The sequence below is a fragment of the Lepisosteus platostomus genome, chromosome 1, assembly GCF_059453375.1.
Source record: "Lepisosteus platostomus isolate fLepPlt1 chromosome 1, fLepPlt1.hap1, whole genome shotgun sequence".
In the NCBI taxonomy this organism is placed as follows: domain Eukaryota; kingdom Metazoa; phylum Chordata; class Actinopteri; order Semionotiformes; family Lepisosteidae; genus Lepisosteus; species Lepisosteus platostomus.
The window spans coordinates 6,873,542-6,897,446 of NC_142611.1; the positions used below are offsets into that span (position 1 = coordinate 6,873,542).

The following is a 23,905-nucleotide window of genomic DNA, read 5'->3' on the forward strand; positions in this document are numbered from 1 at the left end:
CAATTAGGTATTTCAATTTGAGGTGTTTTTTTTTCCCTAACGCGAAAAGGTTAAACATTTCTTAATTTCTTGAACATTTCTTAATAACAGCAGTTATTTAAGAAAGAGTAGTGTCTCCTTTTCCGATCTAATTCACACGTTGCAAAAAGAAAAGGCACCGTTTTGTTGGTGTGACAAAAACAGAGAATAGGAGGCTCTACTTTACCCAAAGGACTGTGGGAGCATGGAACAGGCTACTCAGTCGTGGTGTGGAAATTGGTCATCATTGGGTACCAAACGAGTTATACTGTGAGCTGCTAACGGCATCCATGTCATGTGACTCATGACAATTTGTCAAATGAGGTGATAGAATATTTGAGTCTGGTAGATTTTTCTCTCCAAAGTAATGGCAAACAAGCTTCAAACAAAATTGTAGGTATCTGGTAAATCGTTTTTTAGAGAGACGAAAGAGTCGTCAGGTCCACATGTTCTAACAGGTACTGCAAAACAGCTGCATAGCATATACAGTAATACTCAGTAGCTGTCTACGGAGGTTATATAACTGTGCAGCGCCGTGGTAGTGCACAGCAGGGGGCGCTGTTTTGCCGTTCGGTGTGGTCACTGCCAATCAAGTCCTTAATAAACGTGCACACGCGAAACTATGCCGCGCACATCTGCGTGAAGCTGTTTCAGAAAGAGTTCACGTCCCCATTTGTACTTAATTCTACCATAGATTAAAAAAAAACGATTATCTCCATTTGTGTCAAGGTCGAACACCAGGAAACTGCCAGCTGTTCCGCTACATTCTTTCACAAAAATGCAAAACAAACAACAAGCAATACAAGTATGGGGGCTGTGATGCACTTTCTGGAAGCATTTTAGGCAATTGTGCTTTTTGTTTTAACTCCTGCAAACGCATTACGAGTCTCCCAGAATGGGTCAGCATAACACCACCACCTCAAACACCTTTGACATTGTAAACAAGCTCCTGAATTAGGAGACTTAACAATAATGATAAAATCTCTATAGACAGGATTTTAACACATACTATAAAAGTCCAAATGCTGCTCACCATAAAAGAGATTATTGTAGTGTCTCCGAGACACGTACAATTTGTGCTCTGATAAGAAGAGGTTGAGGAACGGGAAAACGGGATATATTGTTACTATAAGCAGTCCAAGTAGGGAGCTGTGTCAGCATGCGTAAACTGCAGAGGAACAAGTAAAGCTTTATTCCATGCTGAAAAGAGAAGAAAGGAAACAACGAGTCTTCTTCGGGTGTATGTTCTTATATTGTTACTATTCCTACATTAGTTCTAAGCAAGCAAGAGAAGTGTACCGCTGTTCATCATACCTGATATTGTATCAAAATAATGGATACATGACTTACATTTCTATCCAGTCTTGGAGTGAATTTCTGGTCAGGGATTAAACGCCAATTGCTTGATACATCTTGAGATATCTTGTAACATACTGTATGCATCATTGCCAATGCTGCCCCCAGCCACTATGTACTGACACATACCCAGGCAGCAGATGCTTTTCTCCATTCAAAGTTCTAAATAAGACAACACACACAGAGATCACGTTGCATTTTTATGTTTCACCTCGGGTGGTACTGTACATGACAAACTGAAACAAAAAAAAGAACAGGATAAACAGCTTTGTTCTTCATCTCAAGCTTCTGATTTCTAGGAGATCAGTGGTGAGGGGTTCTAGACTTATAACAGAAAAGTTCTGGGTTCAAAATCCCAACAAGACACTGCTGTAGTACTTTTCAGCAGCACTGACCAGATTTCTTATTATCTTTAAAAACACTGACATTTGATTACACTTTGTTGTTTTGTTCCTAGAGCCTCAGAAAACACAGTTCGTCGTTTTGAAGAAGTGTTGATATCGGAGCAATACATAAGCTCATTAACGTCTTCTTTAACAATATCAGCTTTCTTTAACTTTGCAAACCTTTATTGAAAAGACACACCTTGCTAACAGACTACATGGGATATACAGTATACTAATATATTCCTGAAACACTGCTGCTTGTTTTAACCTTGATTAAGTACGGGGTATTCTAACATCTTGTCGATTGTAATCTCATTCAGATGATAATGAAACTAAAGTGATTGGTCATTATGACTAAGCACATTCACAAATCACTGTCAAAATACGAGGAAACCATTACACTAGGTATCTTAATGGCTATCTATTACTGATAACTTTCATGAATCACACATGTAATTAGGGTTAAATATTAACAGTAAAAAACGCATAGTCATATGTGATAAGATGGCAGCAAGGCAGAGACGTTAAGAAGCCATTAAAAATAAAATCAAATTACCTCCAAAGATTTGAGAAAGTAAATTAGTATAACTTGAGTTTTTTGGCCATTGTCTAAAAGTTTATGCTGTAATTTCCACTTCAGTTACGAAAGTGGCATCTAACGCATGTGTATAAAATATATACATTCTCCTTCTTATTTTCTTGTAGGAAACTGTCTTTAAAATGTTGCCCTTCATTGCAAAGACTTATATAAACAAATTAAATGTGTTCAACACTTTCTGTGTTTCTGTAACACCAAAACATTTTTATTCTTTTCCAAAGCCATAATATTTGTTTTGAATAAAGGCTTAAATTCATTCCAGTTTCCGGCAAACAATCTCCATTCTCATCATTAAAGTTCAAGACTAGAGGTGAAATACTTATTTTCCTGAGGAACAGCCAATGGATTTTATTTCTAATGCTAGTAATATGTATTTACAGCATTCCTTTCGCATCAAGTGCAATCCCAGAATAGAGGTTAGAGCTAGGTCAATGCTTTTAACAAGCTGAAAGCCTGGGAGAAAGTAATATATATATATACTGTATATCTTCAGTCCCTGTTTCATTAGAAAACATGCTCCTGATGTTATTGAGGTTTATTTGCTCAGATGTTCTGAGTAGAGTATACCTGACTCTTAAGAGACTTCTAGAAATGGTAAGAGCACCTTTTAATCAATGAGAAAAAATTAAAGCTACATCAATGTTCACAATCTAACCTGTTTTATGTGGCTTCTAAGATCAAAAGGATGATGTTACACTACGCACAGTGCGCGCGTGCATTCTCTCCTCAACCATCTACACCACACTTTTCCCTGGGTCAGAGATTAAATAAAACTTCACTCGCACCAAACAAATTACCACACACTGAACACGTTAACCCAAATATGTCTCACACTACATATATGTTCACAATCTAACCTGTTTTATGTGGCTTCTAAGATCAAGGGCTAATGATGGAATGCATACTGTATGTGCTATTGTGCAAAAGTCTAGCAGGTTGTCTATCAATGTGCTTAATCAGGCAGCAACATACTGTAGTTTGACATCCTTGAGTAGTTGTGATCATGTTTTGAAGATTGTGACTAGTGCGAAATAAAGATGGTTAAAATACAGGTTTGTCTTTTTCTGTCCCACTCTAAGCTACATGGTAGCTTTCAAACAATAGCAATAATAGCTGGAAACACTAGAGGTGGGTTAGAATTGTTGATGATCGTAACATGCATGTTTAATCAATCTTGATTGTATCTAAGATATAAATAAAATTATGTTATAAAACCATTACATGTTTTTTATTTCTTGTTTTTTTTTTTAGGGCTGTAAAGTAATTGGCTATGTCAGTCTGTGAATACCTGCTTGCTTAAAAGGAAACTGGCTTTGAAGTAGCTCCTCTCTACAAAACAGAGAGTTCCTTATAGTACTGTATACATTAAAGAACCTGTTGCCAGGAGAATATTGATGCAGTTTTGGAAATGGAAGCTTTTTTTATCAGGAATCTTTGAAAGAGACTTTCAAAATGCAGCATATCTTGTCAGAAGACTTTGTTTCAGGGCATCACGATCACGCGTGCAAACAGCAAATCACTTTTGATTTTGTCCGTCTAAAGGTGAATAAAGCTGTCATAAAGCACCTGAAACATGGCTTTATCCATATTCATACTGTTCAACATGTGCTTGTTGCATCGGCCATACATATACTCACAACACATTTACATTTCACATGCATTCACGTACTGTACATTACACATTTCCAATTCAATTCACCATATGCATGCTGTATGCATAAAAGGCAGATTGAAACCATGAGTCTTATGCGGGATGGAACAATTATAAATGGCGATGGACTCGTGTCCTGTCTAAGGTGTCTCCCGCTGTGTACCCACTGTATTGATGCGGTGAAAGACTGACGGTATGGAGGTAGTTTCACTTCCCGAGCGAGCGAGGCTGCCTGAAAATATTCATATGTGAAGTACGTAGCAAGGGACCACGCAGTAGGTGCACAACACCTTCAGAAATTCAGCCAAATCCAGAAAAAAAAAAGTTGTCGGGAAAATCAAAATTTGATTACGAGCTATATTAACGTGGGCTGCTATTGGGATCATTAAGGTAAGGTCGAAGTAAGGCAGAGACCACATTGGTATCTGAAAAGCGGAACGAGGCTATGCCAAACGCCAGATAAGATCACTGCTCTGGTGGTGAAACTTCCTCATTTTGGATTCGTATAAGCAAGACTTTTTCCACTGCCTATTCCTTCCGCCCGGGTCTTGGCTTCCTTTCTCATACAATATTTCTTGCACAATACATTTGGCAAACCCAGCCACGGCGACCGTGCTCTTTGCGCTGCGTTGAGCGAGTCTAGTCTTAATCATTTGCGAAACCTTTGAGAGGAAGAACATTTTTTTTTCCCGGCCCCTTAACTATTATATTTCACAGTAAGTACTATTGACTACTATCTTTTATCCTTAAAGTAGCGTAGCTACCATCTGGGAATAGGACTGAACGCGAAATCAGAATCCGCTAAGTTAATAAAAGCTAAATACGTAACAGCAAATAAACGGCGTACTTGCTTTATGTTTGTTGCGAACTATCGTGTGTGTGTGTGTAGCACTGGGATCCGATCCACCTGCACCTGGGTTAATTTGTTTTCCAAATGTTTACATCTCTTTTAAACCCAGCGTATTAAATATATAGTACGCCGTGTGCTGTATATGCGGTGCATATACTGTATTATTATTCACTTTGCTGAAGAGGTTAATGTGGTGCGCGAAGCTTGACCGCAGATCTTTACGATGCTGTACAACGATTGCAATCGGAAATCGAGAGCGTTAATATGACAGAGCTTTCTGCATATGTGAAAGCCAGCATTACCTTAATAATACTAAAAATTGAGGAAATAGAAAGGATAGACATTGCTTTCTTCCTTGTTCTTTGCGCATTGTTTGCTGACAGAGTACAGTGCCTTGTGATATCATACTGCACCTCCCTCACCAGCAGTATATTATACAGTATCCATGTGTAATAACACCAGTATGTAACTTAATTGCAATTAACCAGCATGTAACTGGCGATTCATGGCAATAACAATCGATTCAACATAATGTACAAAATCCACAGTTTTCTGTTAGCCTTCGTCAGGCAGTCTTTTAGGAACTTCACTAACTCTTGGAAGAAACTCTTCCTCACAGTAAAGATTTGAAGGTCCTGGTAAGGGTTTTTGTTTTCCTAGCCATCACCCGGAGGTTCGGTTGTTGGTCTCTTTGACGCAGGGGTACCCATATCTGAGCCTGTCTGTGAGGGGCTCGTAATGTGTATCAAAGGGCAAATGGCTCCACACTTGGTGTGCCGGAGGAGCCTGCCTGCCTACCCAGTTCTGCCCTGTGCGTCTGGCCCCCGGTGATTGTCCCTGCTAGCCGGTTCATCGAAAACGCAATCGCCAATAATTTTACAGACTCCTGTCAGTGCCGGTCCTCTTTGAGTAGCCGTGGTTAGAGAGCAAACTTAAGACATCTTTGTGTTTTCTTTCCCCAGAGGTGAAAGGAACATGGTCCGAGCAAAGACCTGGACACTCCGCAAGCACTTTGAGGGGTTTCCCCAGGACAGTGACTTTGAGCTGAAGGAACAAGAGCTGCCTGAACCGAAGGATGGAGGTGCTGTGTAAAGACACCATGTCCTCTGTTTTTGTTTTGCGTTCCGTCGGGTGCTGCTCTCATGGGCGTCCGATACTGTCGCTTTCATGGCAGGGACATGTTAATCAGAACCAATTAAGTTCTCACTGTGACGAGTCTCCATTGCTTTTTGGAGCTGCTTGTGATGTTATGCATCTGCTTGATTTCCCACTCGGCAGAGAAAGCTGAGCAGGTTGTATATCCCATGTGTGGGAAGGTGCCCTCTTTATAAGGTCAAAATTAAAACTACAAGTAAACTATCAATAGCTTTATCACATGTATTGGACAGCAAGTACAGAATTGCTGTTGTGGCAAAACGTCTTAAATGTTTCCTTAAATCAAACCTGTTACTCTGTTGGGCCCCCGAGCAAGGCCCTTCACCCCAGCTGCCGTGTAAATGGCTGACCCTGTGCTCTGACCCCAAGCTTCTCTCCCTGAGAAAAGGGAGAGAAAAGGGAAAATTTGAAAAGACAAATTCCTAATGCAAGAAATTGTATATGGCTAACAAAGTGATCCAATCTCTCTCTTATCTCATCTTAGTTTGTGTGTTATATGGGTGTGAGTGATATTTAACTTCCTGGTACAAATGTTTCCATCAGATATATGTTATGCAAAGTAACAAAATCCCGGAGGTACCAGACTGCCCACCCCAAATGTAGACAGGTGATGAGCCCCTATAGTGATCTGGAGAGCAGGGAAGCATTCAGTGAAAACCTGAGAAAGGAAATTAACACGTCTTATTTACCATATGAGTCACAGAAAACAATATGGGAAACAAGTTTTCAGAAATGGCGTGGGAGGTTGCAGAGTCATAGCTGTTCAAAACAGTTTAGACAGATCATTTTATTGAAGCAAGTGATTATATCAGCAGATTTGTGTCAGTGTAAAATTATTCAGACTTAGATGGCAAGCATATAGTTCAGCCTTTCAACTTAAAATATTACAAATGCTGGGGACTTTAAAGCAATATGTCATCATCAGCCTTTATCAGTCCTTTCCGCATTCTTTTATTCCTCATCCAGCTTGTTCTTGCAAAATTACTGAGATCATCTTGACACTTCACTGGAAGTCTTTTTTGTTTTTGTTTTCAGGTCCCTTGGGATCTAATTCAGCTGCTTCTTGGTCGAATCATCTGATGTTCATGTTATGGCTTGCCCTTTTCCATGTCCATTGTCTCATTTAAAAAAAGGCAATAGTTTTTTGTGCTCGAACACATTAGTCTCATTGTCATCTCATTTATGTTGCAACATATTTGTGTCTTTTCTTGCCATTCCAAGCCTGGGCGATCTGCAGTTTGTGTTTCATTTGTGCTCGATTTCCTGCCCATATGTTAGTACAAGCAGCTGACTTTGGCCGTAGATCAGCGCAGCTTCCACGGGATGTGGGTGAAATGTTGTTTTCACATGTTATTGTGTCCAAAATGTAACTTAACAGCAGTGCAACTGAAATGCTTTGTTTGCTTGTCAGCTTGGGAGTTTTTGCGTTTGCGTTTTTGTGTATTTCCAAGTAATGTATTCTTGAAAGGCGTCATGTAAAAGTGTTTAGAACAAGGCAAACCGAGTTATGTCTGTTATGCAAACAGCCTGCCCCAAACATTTGGAAAAATATTCCAGTTACATGGCAAAAAACCTGCTGAAATAGTGTTTTAAACTAACCACCTTTCAGCGGTGTTTCGTAATGTTGCAATTTTAATGTGTCATTAAGTTGATAGCAAGTTGCACTTCCTCTAAGAGAAGACCTTGTACTGGCTGAAACAACAGTATTTAGGATTGTCATTGCAATTGATTAGGCAGACAACACCCACTCTTCTGAGGTCTAACGCTTTCATAGGAGAGAAAGGAGATACAGAGCTGCTTTTATGAATTGATTAGGGCCTCAGTATATTTAGATATATTTTAAAGTGGAACCTGTCTGTTCATGAAGATCAAGATATTGTGTATAAAATTGTGCAATACTGGCGTGCTGTCAAACCTGACACCCTGATGCCTTTCAAGAAGGGCTGGATGAGATCCTTAGATCAAGTTGCTACTTGCAACCACACAAGATACAAGGGCCGCCATTTCACCTGTCTTTCTAACTTTCTTCTCATCCTGCATTGTACAATAAATGTTGTTTTCTGAGTTGTTTCCAGTTGGTTCTTTTCAGAAATAAAACCAGAAATTGAAGAAAACAAGCCGGTGTTCATTCCATTTCAGCTAAATATTAAAGACTGCACTTGTTCACGAGACTTGACTTTCACAAGATCAAAGCAAGTCTCTTGGGTAGTCAGCATTATTTCTAAAATATTTTTTACTCTGTCACTACTAGAAATTAATCATCAAAAGCAGGTTAAAAGTGGATACATTAACGTTTTATTTTTTGTTCTGTTTTAGAAGTCCTGCTTGAGGCAGTTTTCCTCAGTGTGGATCCCTATATGAGGTACAAATGCGAAAATGAGAAGAGTCTGCACGCGTCCTGATACAGAAACTGTATTGACATTCACTGGGTTGGCTTTCCAGTCACTCCAGAAAGCCCCAAACAACTGTGCATCTCAACAAGAAGAGAATCAGAACAGAACAGTTAGCAGGTCTTGCTGAAATCCATGTGGATAGAAGGCAGCTCTCATGTGCCCTGTCCAAAGAGATTCTACATTGCTGTTCAGCCCATGAACTCAATCGGAAGCCTCATGTGCCATAGTTTTCAATTCAGTTACAGTGGTAGTAGGAAATAGAGCTGAGATATGGAAAAACACTATGTGACAGCCTGCACTAGGTGATGGGTCATGCTAATAATTCTGTCCTTTCATTTTTCTTTCTAGGCCATACAGTAAAGTACGGATGAAGGAGGGAGACGTGATGATTGGAAGCCAAGTTGCCAAGTAAGATCTGAAAACCTGATTGCTGAACTATGTATCCTGTTTCATACTTTGAATGTTCTAATGCTAAAGAATGACTGTTTGTGGAATCAAAAAAGGGCGAGTTTTTGTGATTTCTTACATTTTTTGGCATTTGAACAGAAAGTGAAATCGTATAGCAGAGATTGCTTATTTATTTGAAAAATCCATATTTTCTTTTAAAATGGAAGAAACCCATCAAGATAATCAATGCCTGTACACAAGTTTTTATTTTGGATGCGCTCTCTTCAAATCGCGTATCTGCTGACCTTTAATTGCTTTAAAGTATTATGTAATGATTTGTTCTATTTTTATAGAAACACTGATTTTTGCTTTCAGTATCTGAACTGTCTTAACACCTTGATGATAATTTGTCGATTTTCAAAGTCTACAAGAACATGCCGAGGGCTCCTGGATGTTTCATTGTACGTCCTTAACCTTAACTTCAACCATGGTCATTCCTTAACCTCTGATTTTAAATAGAGTTTGTACAGCTAAAGGGAACTATAGATATTCTGATATTCCTATAAAGAGAACCACGTTTCAGTGCTCACACCTGTCATTCACACTGCAACGATATTTAAGATTATCTGTGAGTAGTATCCACTCACAAGCAGACATTGCTTCTGTTCATTTATGTTCTTTTGCTTAATTCCTGGTATAATCACATGGTCACAGGGTGCCAACATCCAGTAAAACTAGATGTCATATCCTTGCTAGGCGCTGTGCGCCCTCTGGTGGACCCTGGTAACATGGTGTGTGCCGTCATTCACCATGTGAGTGTTTTTCATGGTCACGTTTACAGTATGTGCCAAGTTTTAGCGCTCCACAGTGCACAGCTTTTAGTTTTTGTTAATGTAAGTTTGTCTGCTTGTTGAAAGAAGAACTAGAACCCTAAAGCATCTTTTTTTTCCCCCTAGGGTGCTTGAGAGCAAAGATCCCCGATTCCCTCTTGGCAGCTATGTGGTTTCCAACTGTGGCTGGAGGACTCACTCGATCTGTACGGGAGATCAGCTGGAAGCCCTTCTCTCCGACTGGCCGGAAAACATCCCCAAGTCTTTGGCGCTGGGCACCGTTGGGATGCCAGGGTAAAGTATGAACCAGCTTGCAGTGAATAGACCGGTTTCGAGCCAAGACTTTTTTGAAAAATAAGGACCAAGCACAGCTGCGTGGTTTAATAAAAGTGACAACAGGCTTGCTCCTTTTCATGGTCGGTTCTTCTGAAATGAAGGATTAACCACGGCAAACTGAGAAAACATTATTTTGCTTTAGATGATGGAGACAGCGCGATTTAATCAGTTGAAAGTTACGTTCTCTTCCATGTCAGGAGGTGTCAAGCCTAAGAGCTGGTCAGTTAAATTTCATCTTTAAATAAGTCTGGGAAATGAGTTTTTGCAGTCTTTTACCATTTTAAAACAGAAATTAAAGAGGCGGATTCTCACAGTGGGGTCTTGAGACATGTGGTGTACAGAAGGTGCAAGACATGATCTAAAGTACTGTAGAGCTGGCCTGCTTTTACGATTTACATTGTAACCAGTATATACAACTACAGTATGTGTTGGATAAATTGTGATCTTGATAAACACAAAGCACAGTGGGATCGTTAGCTCCATTCTCCCAATGATCTTAATCAGATCATGCTGTCAGCTCACAGGAGCACAGGGCAGTTTACAGGCCAGCTACAGAAGTCTACAGGCAAGAGTTTGCTTATTATGCGTTGGTTTTCCATCGGTGTTAACGGCAAAAACCAAATTAAAATCTGAATGAGTATAACGCCTACAGCAATAGAAAAGCTGCTTCATCTTACAGTGTAGATGGTACAAACCGCAGCACATCTGCTGCCTTGGGCTGTGAATGACTGAGAGCAACAGTGGTCATATCAGTAGTAATACTGTACAGTATGTATATGTAGTAATATACTCACACCTGAAGAAGGCTCCACGGCCGAAACGTTGTGTTTTCTTTCTTTTTTTTCAGCATGGAGTAAACCTATTACTTGTTCCTTTGCAGCCTACGCATGCTGACGCAGCTCCCCACCTATGTAGTAATATGCCAACCAATAGCTGGAGTGTAACCGAAGAGCCCTCAAGTCCCACCTGGCCTGAGCCTTTTCCTTTCGCATGTTTCAGGTTGACGGGTCTGTACGGCCTGACGGAGGTCTGCGAGATGAAACCTGGAGATGTGGTCCTGGTTAACGCTGCCGCAGGGGCTGTTGGCTCAGTGGTGGGGCAGATTGCCAAAATTAAGGTTGGTGTGAACCTGATGTTTCCACAGAGTGTGGTTCCTTCATAACATAGGATTGCATTACATTGCTTCCATCTGGAGGTCTGCTTGCTTGAACATAATGAAGGCACTAATTATGCTGCTGCCCTGTGCGTGTCTGTTTTGAAAGAACTGTCTTTTCAGGCAGACACTCCAGAAAGACTTACATTTTTTCCTGTGTTCTGTATCTGCTGCAGTCTAAGGCGTGCCTTTCAGTATTTACTTTAATACCGTCATTAAATTTGAAGTTTTCATTTTCTTTTCTTTTTTTATTTTCTCCTATTCATTTTATTTTCCTTTTAATTTCACTCATTGTTTCAGGGCTGTAAAGCAGTTGGCTGTGCTGGATCTGATTCAAAGGTTGCCTACTTAAAAGAAATGGGGTTTGATGAAGCTTTCAACTACAAAACAGTGAGCTCTTTAGAGGAAGCATTGAAGAAAGCATCTCCGGAAGGTTACGACTGCTTCTTTGAAAATGTAAGTTGTTTTTCTGCAAGGTTATTATGAACACGATTAAGCAATTAAAAAGAACCGTGGCAAGGGGTTTTATTGACGATACAACGTGACTGATCTGTCAGAAGTTCCTGTTCTTCCTATATAATATCCAAAGGATGTTTTTTGGCTCATATGAGATGTCCTCAAGTCTTCATAAAAATAGACTGGCCACAATTATTGGCTAATGTAACTGGAGTGAATTTGTGAGAGTACTTTTTCACGTGCCAGGTAGAGTGGTTAATCCAAACTTGGATTAAGAAATTGATGCTTTTTTTCACAGTGGAATGCACAAAAGTAGGGTTTCTTATTTACTGATTTAAGATGGCAAACTGAGGATTTGTTTTTGAAGAGAAATAACACAACTGTGCTCTGATCTGAGGTGCAGTGGAGTTGTTAGCAGATAATGGATAGCACACCTCACCCATGTCATGCCCTGCGTATTCCGTGATCATACTGTGATTTAAACAAATTTGAAGGAACCTACATAGGTTTTATTCTATAATACAGTAGTTTTATGAGGGCTATTATAAACGCATCTTTTCATTTCAAGAATGCAGTAAGCACACTCTGAACACTTCCTAACTTGACAGATGCAGTCTGAGTATCATGAAAAATATCATTAGTGTTCAATAAGCCCATTTATTTTCCTAATATTTATTCTCAAGGTAGGTCAACAATTGATGCTAACAAAAATAAAACATGTGCTCTCCTCATGAAGATTTTGCACTTTAAAAACACCAGCCATAAAGCGTTCAGAAATTTTCCAAGTGTCACTTTCTGTTAACAAAGACAGTTCTACAATTGTAAATGCATGGGTCAACTTTAATATGTTGATAAAACACTGAACAGAATAGTGTTGTTAGAGAAACCTTACAGAGTGTTAGAAGTGTTAAAACAGTTTTATTCTGTCAAATTTAGGTTGGAGGGCAATTCTCAACTGTTGCACTTGAACAAATGAAACCATTTGGGAGGATTGCAGTGTGTGGTTGCATCTCAGTGTATAACGACGTAACTCCACAAACGGGTAGGTGCTCCCCTGTGCTCGATATCTACACAGACGTATTCAAAATCTTAACTAATTCAACATTTAGTGTTCTAATAACATCCTAATTTCATATTTTTTTTGTACTCGCATACCTCACTGGTTAAAAGATGAAACAGATAGGGACAAACATCCAGATAAACCTGGATGTGTTCACTTTTTGCTGTGTTAAAATGTTCATGTTTGTGCACGTGTTAATGAGGGATAAGACTTTATTGATCCCGCAGGGAAATTCAGGCGTTACCACAGCCCAGCCCAAGATGACAGACATCAGAATAGACTTTAAATAAGTACAGCAATACAAAATAAAATAAATAAAAATATAAGGGTGTTTAAAACCCGCTTTTGATGGGGGTCACACAGTACATTTGATCCATTGCCCTTGTGCAAGTGATCAGTACCTTCTGTGTCCAGTGCTGGTTCAAACACAGGTCCTGTTAATTAAGACTTGTAATACTGCTGCTCATCTTCAAGGGCCCCTGACTGCATTGGTGAACTATTAGCGCTCTGTGCACTGCCTGTCACTGTGGCCTCGTGTTCCAGTTCCCTTCTTTCACTTTCCCACGAGGAGGCTTTGGTGCGATGTCCTGATCCGTTACTCCAGATCCCCAGAGTTACCTACTGGTAGATCTCGCACATCTGTTAGCACTTTTAAATCCGGTTGTATGACTGACTTCTGTAATGTCGCTTTTAGTTTTGCTTGGTTTTCCGTGTGTGTGTGTGTGTGTGTGTGTGTGTGTGTGTGTGTGTGTGTGTGTGTGTGTGTGAGAATAATTTGTGTGTAAGTGTCTCTTGTTTTATTGTGAAGCATCCTGAGATGGTCTCATGAAAGGCGCTCTATAAAGTATTATTAACCACTGTGCAGGCCTGACATGTCAAAGCCCGATAGAGACTTTGTGCTTGAAAGCTCACTGGAGCTTGCTCTGTCCAGCTCATCCCACGAGTTGGGCTAAGGTCTGACAGCGAACTAGTATGTGAAGGTGGTCCTAGACGCATGTAGACCATACTATGCTGGTACAAGCATTACTGCGCTAGTACATGTAGAGCTGATGTTGCCATCGGTGTCAGTGTCGTTTTTTTTGTTCTGCTGTATGTGCTTTCTCATAGTTGCTACTTATAGATGGCAAAAAGGGAACAGAACTCTGGTATCTTCTTGCGATATGCGGGTTTAATTAGTGAAAACATCCTTTTCCAAGCTTTCAGAGGGGTTTCAGGTTTTAACATACTGTATGTATAGGTTTTCACCTTTCCTTGTTACCACTAGAGGGCGATATTTAGCTAATTACTAGATTCGTGCCAAGCTCTCAGACCCAGTATCTAATGTTTGATAAAAACTGAATTTGACTCTACTCTTCTCTGTAGAGAGTTTTAAGACCCGTTTATATTGTTAACATTTTGTAGCTTAGAAATAATTTTTACCTTTTTTGATAATATTAAAGCAAGGTCAATAGTGTGACTTATATTGGCTGTAAATGAAATACTGCACTGCACTGTTGCTTTTATTGGACTTGAATTTCCTTGTGCTGTCTGTGTTTTTACTCCTTGTCGTTTGATGTTCAGGCCCATATGTCCACCCCCAGTTGCTCTTCAAACAGCTCCGCATGGAAGGATTCCTTGTCTACAGATGGAAGCACAAAAACGAGGAATCTCTCAAGCAGCTTATGACCTGGGTGAAAGAGGTAAGGAGATTGAAAGTTTCATGCTGGTCAGGTGAGGGAGGAGTGAACTTTGGAAACTGGGCAAGATTACGCAATCTTCTTTTTAGTGTTTGGATTCCAGTAGGTTTTGGTGGTGGAATTTTGTTCAGGTATACCACAGAATACCACTTGGTATTCTTATCCTGCAGTGCCTGGGGATATTTTAGCTTTTGAAAACTATCCCTTTGATTTAATTTAGAAGATTAACAAATCCATTCTTAGACTGTAATAAATTGAACCAATGAACCTTTTCAATTGTTTTTCAGTTTGATTCATGCAGAGACAGACAACGTTCAACTTAGATATTTCATAATGAGCCAAAAAACTCACCAGAAACATTGTCACTGGTACATAACATCTGGAAAACTTCCCACAAAGCCTTAAATATAAATAGAAACTTTTTATTTTGTTCCCATGTAGTCACTTGTACAGAAATTCCTATATCTGATTATCCAAACTGACTCTCCTATTAAAATGATGACTTGCCGTAAAAATGAAATTATGTATTGTAAGATCAAAATGGCAGAAAAATAGTATATGATAAAAATATAGAATTCATCTTAAGGTGCTACTGCTCTGTGCATTACAAAACAACACGTGATAAAGCAGTGAGTCTTATGCACCTGAATAGGACACATTCTAGTATAAGACATGCTAGAAATGCAAATTAAATAAGAGCCTCTTCTGATCTGACAGACCTGTCTTAGACACCAAATGCACTGTAATGGAAATAAGAGTGTGAACTTTGCAAAGGTCGATATGTATGAAAAGGCAGAGCCAATTATATTTGAACATACCGTAAGACGATTCTTAAATTGCTCCATCTGGACAAACTTTCTCAGTATTGCATCATTGTAATTAAAGGACAGGTAAAAAAAACACAAAAATCATTTGCGGTTTCTGACTTTCTGTATGGCTGATAGTTTTCAGAAACATTACGTGTGGCTTGGAGGCCTTGAATGGCATTAGTGTTGGTAGTGATTTCAAAAGCAATATTGTGCATTCGAGCCTGCAGAATGACCCCATGTCATGAATTTATGGTGCAAGTAAAGTGGCTGAAGTTCAGCGAATACAATAGACCAGAGGTTCTCAACCTTTCGATGCCAGTGGACACCTTAAGTATTGCTTTACTGTCCGTGGAGCACACTGCAGCAGGAACCATTGGCTCAGGCCACTGAGGGGAGTTTCGTTTTGTTTTGGTGGGAACGTTTTGGGAATTTTTTGGTTGTCAGTTTTACAACCTTTTTTCTCCATCTCTCACACTCCACTCCCCCACCACCACCACCCCAGAAAAAAATTATCGCACCGCTGGCTGGCAAAAACTATGGGTCATTTTAAAAGAAAGCAAAATTCAGCCATCAGAACATTTTATACCTACTGTACATAAATACATTCGTAAACAAAACATACGTTCATGAGTTTGCCTAGTTTTCTTTGAAAAACATCGTGGGGTTTCTTTTTGAAATCAGGGCGATTTGATTCTGAATGGTAAAGCGAATTTGCAGGTTTCAAGCTTTCAATTGCCAAAACATCGTAGCACAAAACACATTAGGATTTAGGTTCTCTTTTGATTTCATTCCATGTAAAGCCTAATTTTATGTATTTGTCATCGTACCTCCTGACTATCTTCTTCGCAGTATTTGGCTCATTCAGAACTTGTAGTAGGTCTTTCCATTTCAACATCACTGATTTCTTAACTAAAATCCAATCTTTAAAATTAGCATTGTGTTTTTGTTTCAAAGGTCTAGTTTGAAGCCACTGATCAATATCAGAGTTTATTTTAAATGACTGATTCTTACACTTTAGGCTTATCATAAGTACGTACAAATTACTTCACAAATAGACAAGGAGACATTCAGTTTTGTTGTGTAATTAGATACAATGCTGACTCAGGATCGAGACTGAGGGAGTACTGAGTATCGGCACTGCAGACACTATTTTGTGAACGATACTGCGTTTAGACACCACTTCCTGAAAGATGTGCCGTCTAGTCATGACGACAGCGCAAGACATTCACAAGCTGTAGTTATATTTTCAGTTTATTACGAATTTAAAAGTGAAGCATATAACAGATCACATTTCCATCTGCTTGATTATATCCCTGATATTTGTGTCTGCCGCAGACCCCCTATAACAAACCCACAGACCACAGGTTGAGAAACCCGCTGTAGATCTTTCTAATTCAGGGGTGAACGCTTGCTGTAAGGGGAGTCAGAATGTTAGCGGACCCTGTGCGGGGCTGGGCCTTGATTTCTGATTGTCTGTTAAATACAGCAGAGGACCTGGACAACACAAAGATGTCTCTTTCTTATTTCACTTGCAGGGCAAGCTGAAGTACCGGGAGCATATCACCGCGGGCTTCGCCAACATGCCCAGAGCCTTCATGGGAATGCTGAAAGGAGAGAACACGGGCAAGGCCATCGTGAAGGCCTGAGAGGAGCTCCCGGGCGTCACCTGCGTCACCTGTGACGTTAACCCTTAGGTGGTGGGCCTTTCGGGCGTGGCGGTCAAGTGTCGTTGGGCGAGACGTTTTTTTTCACTTCCCGAACCGTTCGGTTTTAGTAGCACTGGTGGGCATCTCTGGTGCTGGAGGTCTCCACTCCACTGGGAAATGTCTTGGAATCACTGTCAACACTTAATTAAACACAGGAAATGGTGCTCATCTCGACAGACGGTAGACCAGCGGATGGGAACGCAAAGCCCCCTGTACTACTGAGGCAGTAGGTGTTGTCAAACACTGGGCTTTCCGATCTGTCCTGTGATGTAGATGTTACCTTACTGATCTGAATTAATCACACTAATCAGACGAGCTGGTTTTACGCCGAACCTATACAGGAAATTATGGGGAAAATCCAGTATACGAAATTCCCCCAATTTACTGGGTAATTTTTTCTTTTCTAGACAAAAGTTAAACTTTTTTTTAACATAACATACAAATAGAGCAATACAATCAGATGAGAAGTGTGCTATAAATTAACAAGAGGGAAGAAAGGGGGGTAGTTAAATAGATTTGGGAAATGAAGAAAAGTCTGTCCAAGCTGACACATTCTACATCATTGTGCTAGTACAGCTTTCTATAATCTGAGTGATGTTTATCTGTATTTTCTACACATGCGATTTCTACACAAAATGCAAAAAATATTTTTTTAAAAAATCAGATACAGTGCTAATAAAATGCCAATAGGCTGGGTGATGACAATTATCTATTACAATTTATTGCCCTTGGGTCTTAATTTCCGGGACACTAAGGTGCTTGATTGCACAGTCCTCTTTGAACACTGCGTTTGAGAAGAAAAGCAGAAATAGTTCAAAGCTTTATGGTAATGTTTACTGTATGATCCAAAATTAGAAACTGTGAGTGCCTTCAATACATTTACATTTTGAAATAACTGACCGGATTTTAAATGTGAGAGTAAATATCTTTCTACCTTACTTTCATTTTCTAAAAACTGATCAGTATTTTTTTAAATCTCCTGAAATATGTTTCTCTGATGTAACAAAATGGGAAAATGAATATACGTTGTGCTGTTTTCGTTCTCCAATCATAATTAAATGTTCCTTTTTCCTCTTTAAGGTTGATAGTGAAAAAGTTCTGATTGTCTCTCATTGTCAACTTCATAACTAGAAATTTTAGTTTGATTATATTGGTATTCAATTGATGGTGTTAGAATCAGGGCAGGTACTTATTTCAAGAATCTTGGGGTCATTTTTAGATCTGAGACTTGTATTTGAAATTCACATTATCATTGTTGTGAAGGTGTCTTTTTGTAACATTACTCATACTAAAATCTGCATACATTTCGTTTATCCGGGCCTGGTTATTGTAATGCAGTGCTTGCTTGATTGTATATTCAAACATGTTCAAAACTCTGCTGCTCAGATCATAAATAAAATACATGAACATAACAACCCAGTTTGAGTTTTCTTGTACCGGATTTCAGAAATTCAGCGTACTGCTGGATCACCTTTAAAGGTGTGAATAGTTTGTCTCCTTATTAAATATATAGGGAGACAAGTTTGAGGAATGATCTAAAGACACCCCTGTCCCAAGTCTTGAGAGAGACCTCATTGGCACTTTGGTCTCTAGGAAATCATGAGTGGGTGATTTCTCACCCCCAACTTCACACTACCATATTGCTGGGTCAGCTTTAAAGGTGTAAATGGGTTGACTCCTTGCTAAATGTATAATGATCTATAAAGCAGATAAACTATCTTTGTATATTCTTACATGTCCTTTGCACTATGACCTGCTATTGATCCCCGAACTGGAATCTGAACCTTGGGTGACCATTCTATTCTGTGGGTTGATACCCCAACCCATGTTAGATCTTCCATGTCAGAGATGATTAGTTCTTCTTGTTAATAATTACTGATCTGACAAGTGGGGTGTTAGTGACAGACGTCCAGGGTAAGATAAACCAAAAAACACATTGTTTGTAACAGCCCTCTGTGAATTGCACACCTGAGTCTGAAGTGTGGCAAATGAGAGCCTTATCTGTCCATTCTTTAATTCCTTCTATTGGTTCCCAAAAGTGGAATTTGAACCTTGGGAGACCAAGTTTCTATTCTGTGGATTGATGTCCAAACCCCGTATTAGATCTTCCAAGTCAGAGATGATTACTTCTTAATAATTAACGAATGGGGTGTTAGTGACAGACGTCCATGGTAAGATAAGCCGAAAACTCCCCCTGGACTGCTGTGCCTTCACTCCTGGGTCTGTACCACCTACAACGCCACTTCAGTTTCTCAGGGGGTGGCACTGGTCATGACAGAGGTGGCACAGAAATTCTGACTACTCTTAGTGGCGGAAATCTAAGTCACCCTAAAAGTAATTACTTTAATTCTCTCACATTTATCCATGCAGGTCCAAAGAATATGCCTGGAATCGTGTTCAACTAATTAAATTTAGTTTAACTTTTGTTAATTCTAGTCAAGGTGAAATAGTTGACATATTATATTGTGTATGTAATGTATTATAAATTCTATATTCTGGACTAAAAGTAATTGTATTAAATACATACTCAAATGGCAAGATCTCTGGAATACCCCGAGGAACTAAGTAAGAATTATTCCTTCAGTCACACAGTGACTATTCAGTATAGTTTATCTACTTTGATCACAATTTGCCTCTCTGCTATAATAAAAACAGTCAGTCTTTCATAATAAAGCTCCGATCAAAACCAAGAAAGAGCCGTTGTTGCTCTTTAGGTTGTAAAGAATTTAAAGCACCAGTAGTCTATTTCTGCAATTGAATATCATAAATGGATCATATTTTTTTCCCTTTTAAATCACTAATGTGTTCCTCAAAAGTTGTGGATAAAACATCCTAATGTACGACAAAATGTGTTCATGAAGAGGGAGATGAGCAAGAAAGGGAGCCTGAACATTCCTCAGAAAGGTTTCTCTATTTCAAAAAGGAAAGAGAGAGAATATTTTCTCTTCACTATGTTATGGAAGCTTTTGTTTTACCTGAATGAGAGAAATTATTTCTAGGCCTCTACTTGAATTGCATTAGCTGCGCCCAAGTGCCTGGTTTCTATGGAAAACCAGCTTCCTGCACTACGTCTATCGTATCTCGGGGCAACCCCTTTGTAAAGCTCGCCAATCACAGGCAAGGGAGAGGGAAGAGATAAAAGAGACAATCAGAGTAATACTATTCCACAAACACCTGCCGGTACTGGTGCACCTGTACTGTGGATAGCATTTTTGTTTTTGTTTTATCAGTGAATGTGCACATTCAGTGGGTACATCAGTGGGCAAATAACCATTTTCTTTTATCAATAAAATAGTATTAGAATTTCAGGGAGGCTTTTTTTTTCTGGCCGCTGTGTTCTGTGTGTGCAGGCCAGTTCAAGGAAGGTGCCAAAGCTATCCCTGTCCCAATTCTTGGGAGAGACTCACCTCAGTGACACTTGGTTATTGAGGAAATAACGAATGGGAGATTTGTGACTGAGGGACATCTCTAAAAGGGTTACTCACCCCCAGCCTCACAATCCAACTTCAGTAAACCATCTTTGGCACAAAGGTACACCTCTCTTAACCTCCTAGTGGATTCTGTTAGACAGGTTTGGAGTTTAAAACAAAGGTGCCAAAAACTGAGAAGAACAGAAAAACAAAATAACTTATTAAACAATCATGCCTTCCGTAAGAAATGTGATTTATTTTTAATCTCTGGATTACTATCGATCACGTCGATGGACAGTGTAACCTGAAACAAGTACAGGCTGTGCTTAAAAATAACTTGTATTAACAAAACAAAGTTAATATTTATGAACCCCAAGTCCCAGTCTGTCCACAAAAGAGACGAAAGGGAATTTCAGCAAGGGGGGTAAGGATGGCTGACACAGGGGATTCGTGATGAGACCATAGAATAAAGAACTGACGCCGAAAAAACACTGCGGAAATCTGAAACTTGAATAGGGGCGATGTCAGTCTATTCAGGCAGAGCAGCGTTTCAAGGTGTCCGATCCGCAGGTTACAACACTGAAACAGCCCACGCTACACGCTTGTGACCTTAGGGAGGAAAAACAAGACTAGATAACACCTCTGATGGCTTTTGATTTAGGCAAACGTATTTAAGGACAGGGGCGAATCGCCGAGACCACCCTCTGATGCGACTCACTTTTCTTATTTAAATGCCCTTTTAAATTATTTAATAATATGCTGTGCATAAGAAAATACCTTCAAGGTTTCTAATTTTATCCTGATCTGCATCAGGTCCGTAAAGAGTTCAAAGGTACAAGACAGTGTATGTTTTGGGGATTTAATATTAAGAAGCGTTCAAAAAACTACAAATGCCATTGATTCCAATATCCATCAGTTATATGTTTAATGCCTCTTGTATACCCTTTCTGAGACGTCCTCTGAGTCCTGTTGTTTTGTTCTTAAGGCGTCTGTTTGCTTTCTCTGACAGACAACACTGCGTTACCAGGAAGCGCAGGCATATCTAATGAACCACTGACAGAAGGCTGCTCTCTCACATCGCCACTCTTGCTGTTAACCGCAATGTAACATAAACGCTAAATAGAAAGCGTACGTTTCATCTGGGAAAGGTGATTTTATCTGCGCCGTATTTTGTGAACGTCTTAGTTAATAAAAAATGACACCAAGCTGTACAATATGTGATGATGTCGGCGTGTACTGTGTCTGGAACAATTTTGTTTACATATTTACTTTCGCAAAGACGAACCCAAATCAAGACGGTCATGTTTATTCTAACTTACTTTTTTTTTTCAGAATATATACCGTATATTTTAATAATACCACGGGATCAAGAATCCTGACTGATGTGTAGGGGAACACTGCCTGTTGTGAAAAGCTAATAAGTATTTTTTTCAATCGTATACATACTCTTGAAGGCATTTTGGTGCCAAACGTCAGAGATTTCTGGAGGGTAATTGCCGGCCTATGTAAGATTAGACTCAGTGAGAAACCTGGAAAAATAAGCATTAGAGCACATCACTGATTCATTTATAGGTGTTTTGTAATTAATTTAAGATTCCGAGGTGATTTTTGTGGGTTTAAAGTGACCATCAGAGTTCTAATTATGAGGTGTTAACCCATTACAAATGACCAAAAAAGGTCTATGGAGGACGTGGTATTATAGCAGCAAATGTTCAGAATGCCAGTGTAATTTAAAATCTCATAACTTTTTCATTGACTGTCATACAGAATCCCTTCTGACATTACTTCCTCACCTAAAACGTAATAAATACTTGACATTATCCTCGTTCTCTTTTGCACCCCCACCTCTGCCCCTTGGTCCCTCCTCACTCTGCACAAGGATCCCAGCCTTCTTGTGCAGAGTGAGGACCCCGGCGTCCTGGCCAAATATCCCATTGGCCCTTACCAATCATGGCCTCCTAATAATCCCCATCTCTGAACTGGCTTCATCACTCTGCTCTCCTCCCCACTGAGAACTGGTGTGTGGTGAGCGTTCTGGCGCACTATGGCTGCCGTCACATCATCCAGGTGGGGCTGCAGATTGGTGGTGGTGGAGGGGAGTCCCCATTACCTGTAAAGCGCTTTGAGTGGAGTGTCCAGAAAAGCACTATAGAAGTGTAAGCTATTATTATTATTATTATTATTGCCCTTTACCTTAACCTTTCAATACACTTAATTCTTGGGTGTTGTTATTCCTATTGACGTGACTAGACCGCTCAGATCATCCCACTTTTAGTGATGATGTAACGACCTTCCAGAGGTGTGGTCACATGTCCTCTATCAGTGATGGGAATTGGTTTGCCTGTAATGTTTTACTATGCCTGAGCACTGTGCTGACTCCTGATTTTCACCAGTCTTGGCATTCAATAGGTTAAATTTGAAAAAAAAAAGAAAAGATTTTGTTCTGTCTAGAAATGGGCCACCATCCCTTATTGTCTTCACACTTCCCACAGTGATCATGCAGTTTTTCCAGTTCCTTTAGCTCAGTGCATATTTCTGAAGGTGTGTCTCCCTTCCTGACACTTGACATCTCCTCTGCCTGCTCATACAATACCTGCTAAACTAAAGGAGAACCTGTTGGTCAATGATATCCATATTACCCCCTGTAATATCGTTCTCTTAAAAATAACCTACACGTACAATTACCCTTTACACTTTAAAGAAGGAAGACAAAAATTGTCGTTTTTGTTAAAAGGAAAACCGCAGTTTGCTTCTTATCGCAGAATAATTTTATATAAACCTCAACCACTTTGCCAGTCATTTTTTCACGTAATTGATGAAATGAATTCCAGCAGCCGTAACGCTGATTAAAAACGGATTGGAACAGGCGGTGAGCGACCCTGCCTCGGATACAACGCACGCCTGTGCAGAAGGGGTCCCCAGCACAAGGACCGACGCTCCCTTTTGATACGCAGGAAAAGAAGGAAAACTAACAAGAGGCGGTTAAAAAAAAAAGAGTGTTAAAGAGAGAGAGAAATACATTTGACATCTATCCTCAACATATGCAAAGCCCGACCCGCTCGTCAGCAGAGAGCTCTCCCACAAGCCCCCGCGCCAGTCACGCAGACAGGCCGCTCTGATTTTGTTAAGTCACCATGAGTCTTGGGATGGCAAGGCGTTGGAAAACACCGTCCAAAGCGCACACTTCCGCTACCATATCCCACCCGCCCTCTTAAAGAGACAGGACTCGCCGTCATTCATATAGTCGTACCGAGTTTGGGCTGGAATAAATAATAAAAAAAACAGCCCGCGGCGAAGCGGTTTCCATCCCGCTGTGGGGAGGCGAGGAGGACGTTTTGCGTCTCTCCGGCTTCATCTCAAACTTGAATGGCGACAGTAGTGGGACAGTTTGAGCGGGTGTGTGTGAATGCAAACGTTAGCTGCACTATGGCGGCCCTGCCACGGACGAGGTGGAAAAGAGAGCGTGTTTGTTTTTGGGTTGCAAAGACCCCCCATTCCCTCGCCCTCCTCGAATCATAGGGCTTATTCTTAACATGTCTGAAAAAGAAACAGGATAAACAAATCGTTATTTTATCTGTGAAGCTTGCCCTTCTTGTCAGATAGTAAGTGGGCGGGTGGCCGGCTGGTCAGTGATTTCCCGGGCCGGACCCACCCTCTCTCTCCCCCGGGCCCGGC

The 23,905-nt window shown here is 40.1% G+C and overlaps 1 protein-coding gene across 2 annotated transcripts; it reads left to right on the top strand.

Moving 5' to 3' along the window:
• Positions 1 to 4,451: 4,451 nt before the first annotated feature.
• On the top strand, positions 4,452 to 18,235 carry LOC148677622 (prostaglandin reductase 1-like). 2 transcript variants are annotated; one of them, XM_088604876.1, is made up of 10 exons: positions 4,452 to 4,725; positions 5,822 to 5,940; positions 8,331 to 8,376; positions 8,756 to 8,815; positions 9,751 to 9,918; positions 10,960 to 11,077; positions 11,414 to 11,569; positions 12,506 to 12,611; positions 14,190 to 14,308; positions 16,650 to 18,235. In XM_088604876.1, the coding sequence occupies exons 2-10, from the start codon at positions 5,835 to 5,837 to the stop codon at positions 16,758 to 16,760; spliced, it is 990 nt and encodes a 329-aa protein (XP_088461002.1). In that variant the 5' UTR covers positions 4,452 to 4,725; positions 5,822 to 5,834; the 3' UTR covers positions 16,761 to 18,235. The 2 variants fall into 2 exon arrangements, with proteins under 2 accessions (XP_088461002.1, XP_088460918.1); XM_088604792.1 differs by lacking the exons at positions 4,452 to 4,725; positions 5,822 to 5,940; positions 8,331 to 8,376; positions 8,756 to 8,815 and adding an exon at positions 8,896 to 9,255.
• The last annotated feature ends 5,670 nt before the right edge of the window (positions 18,236 to 23,905 follow it).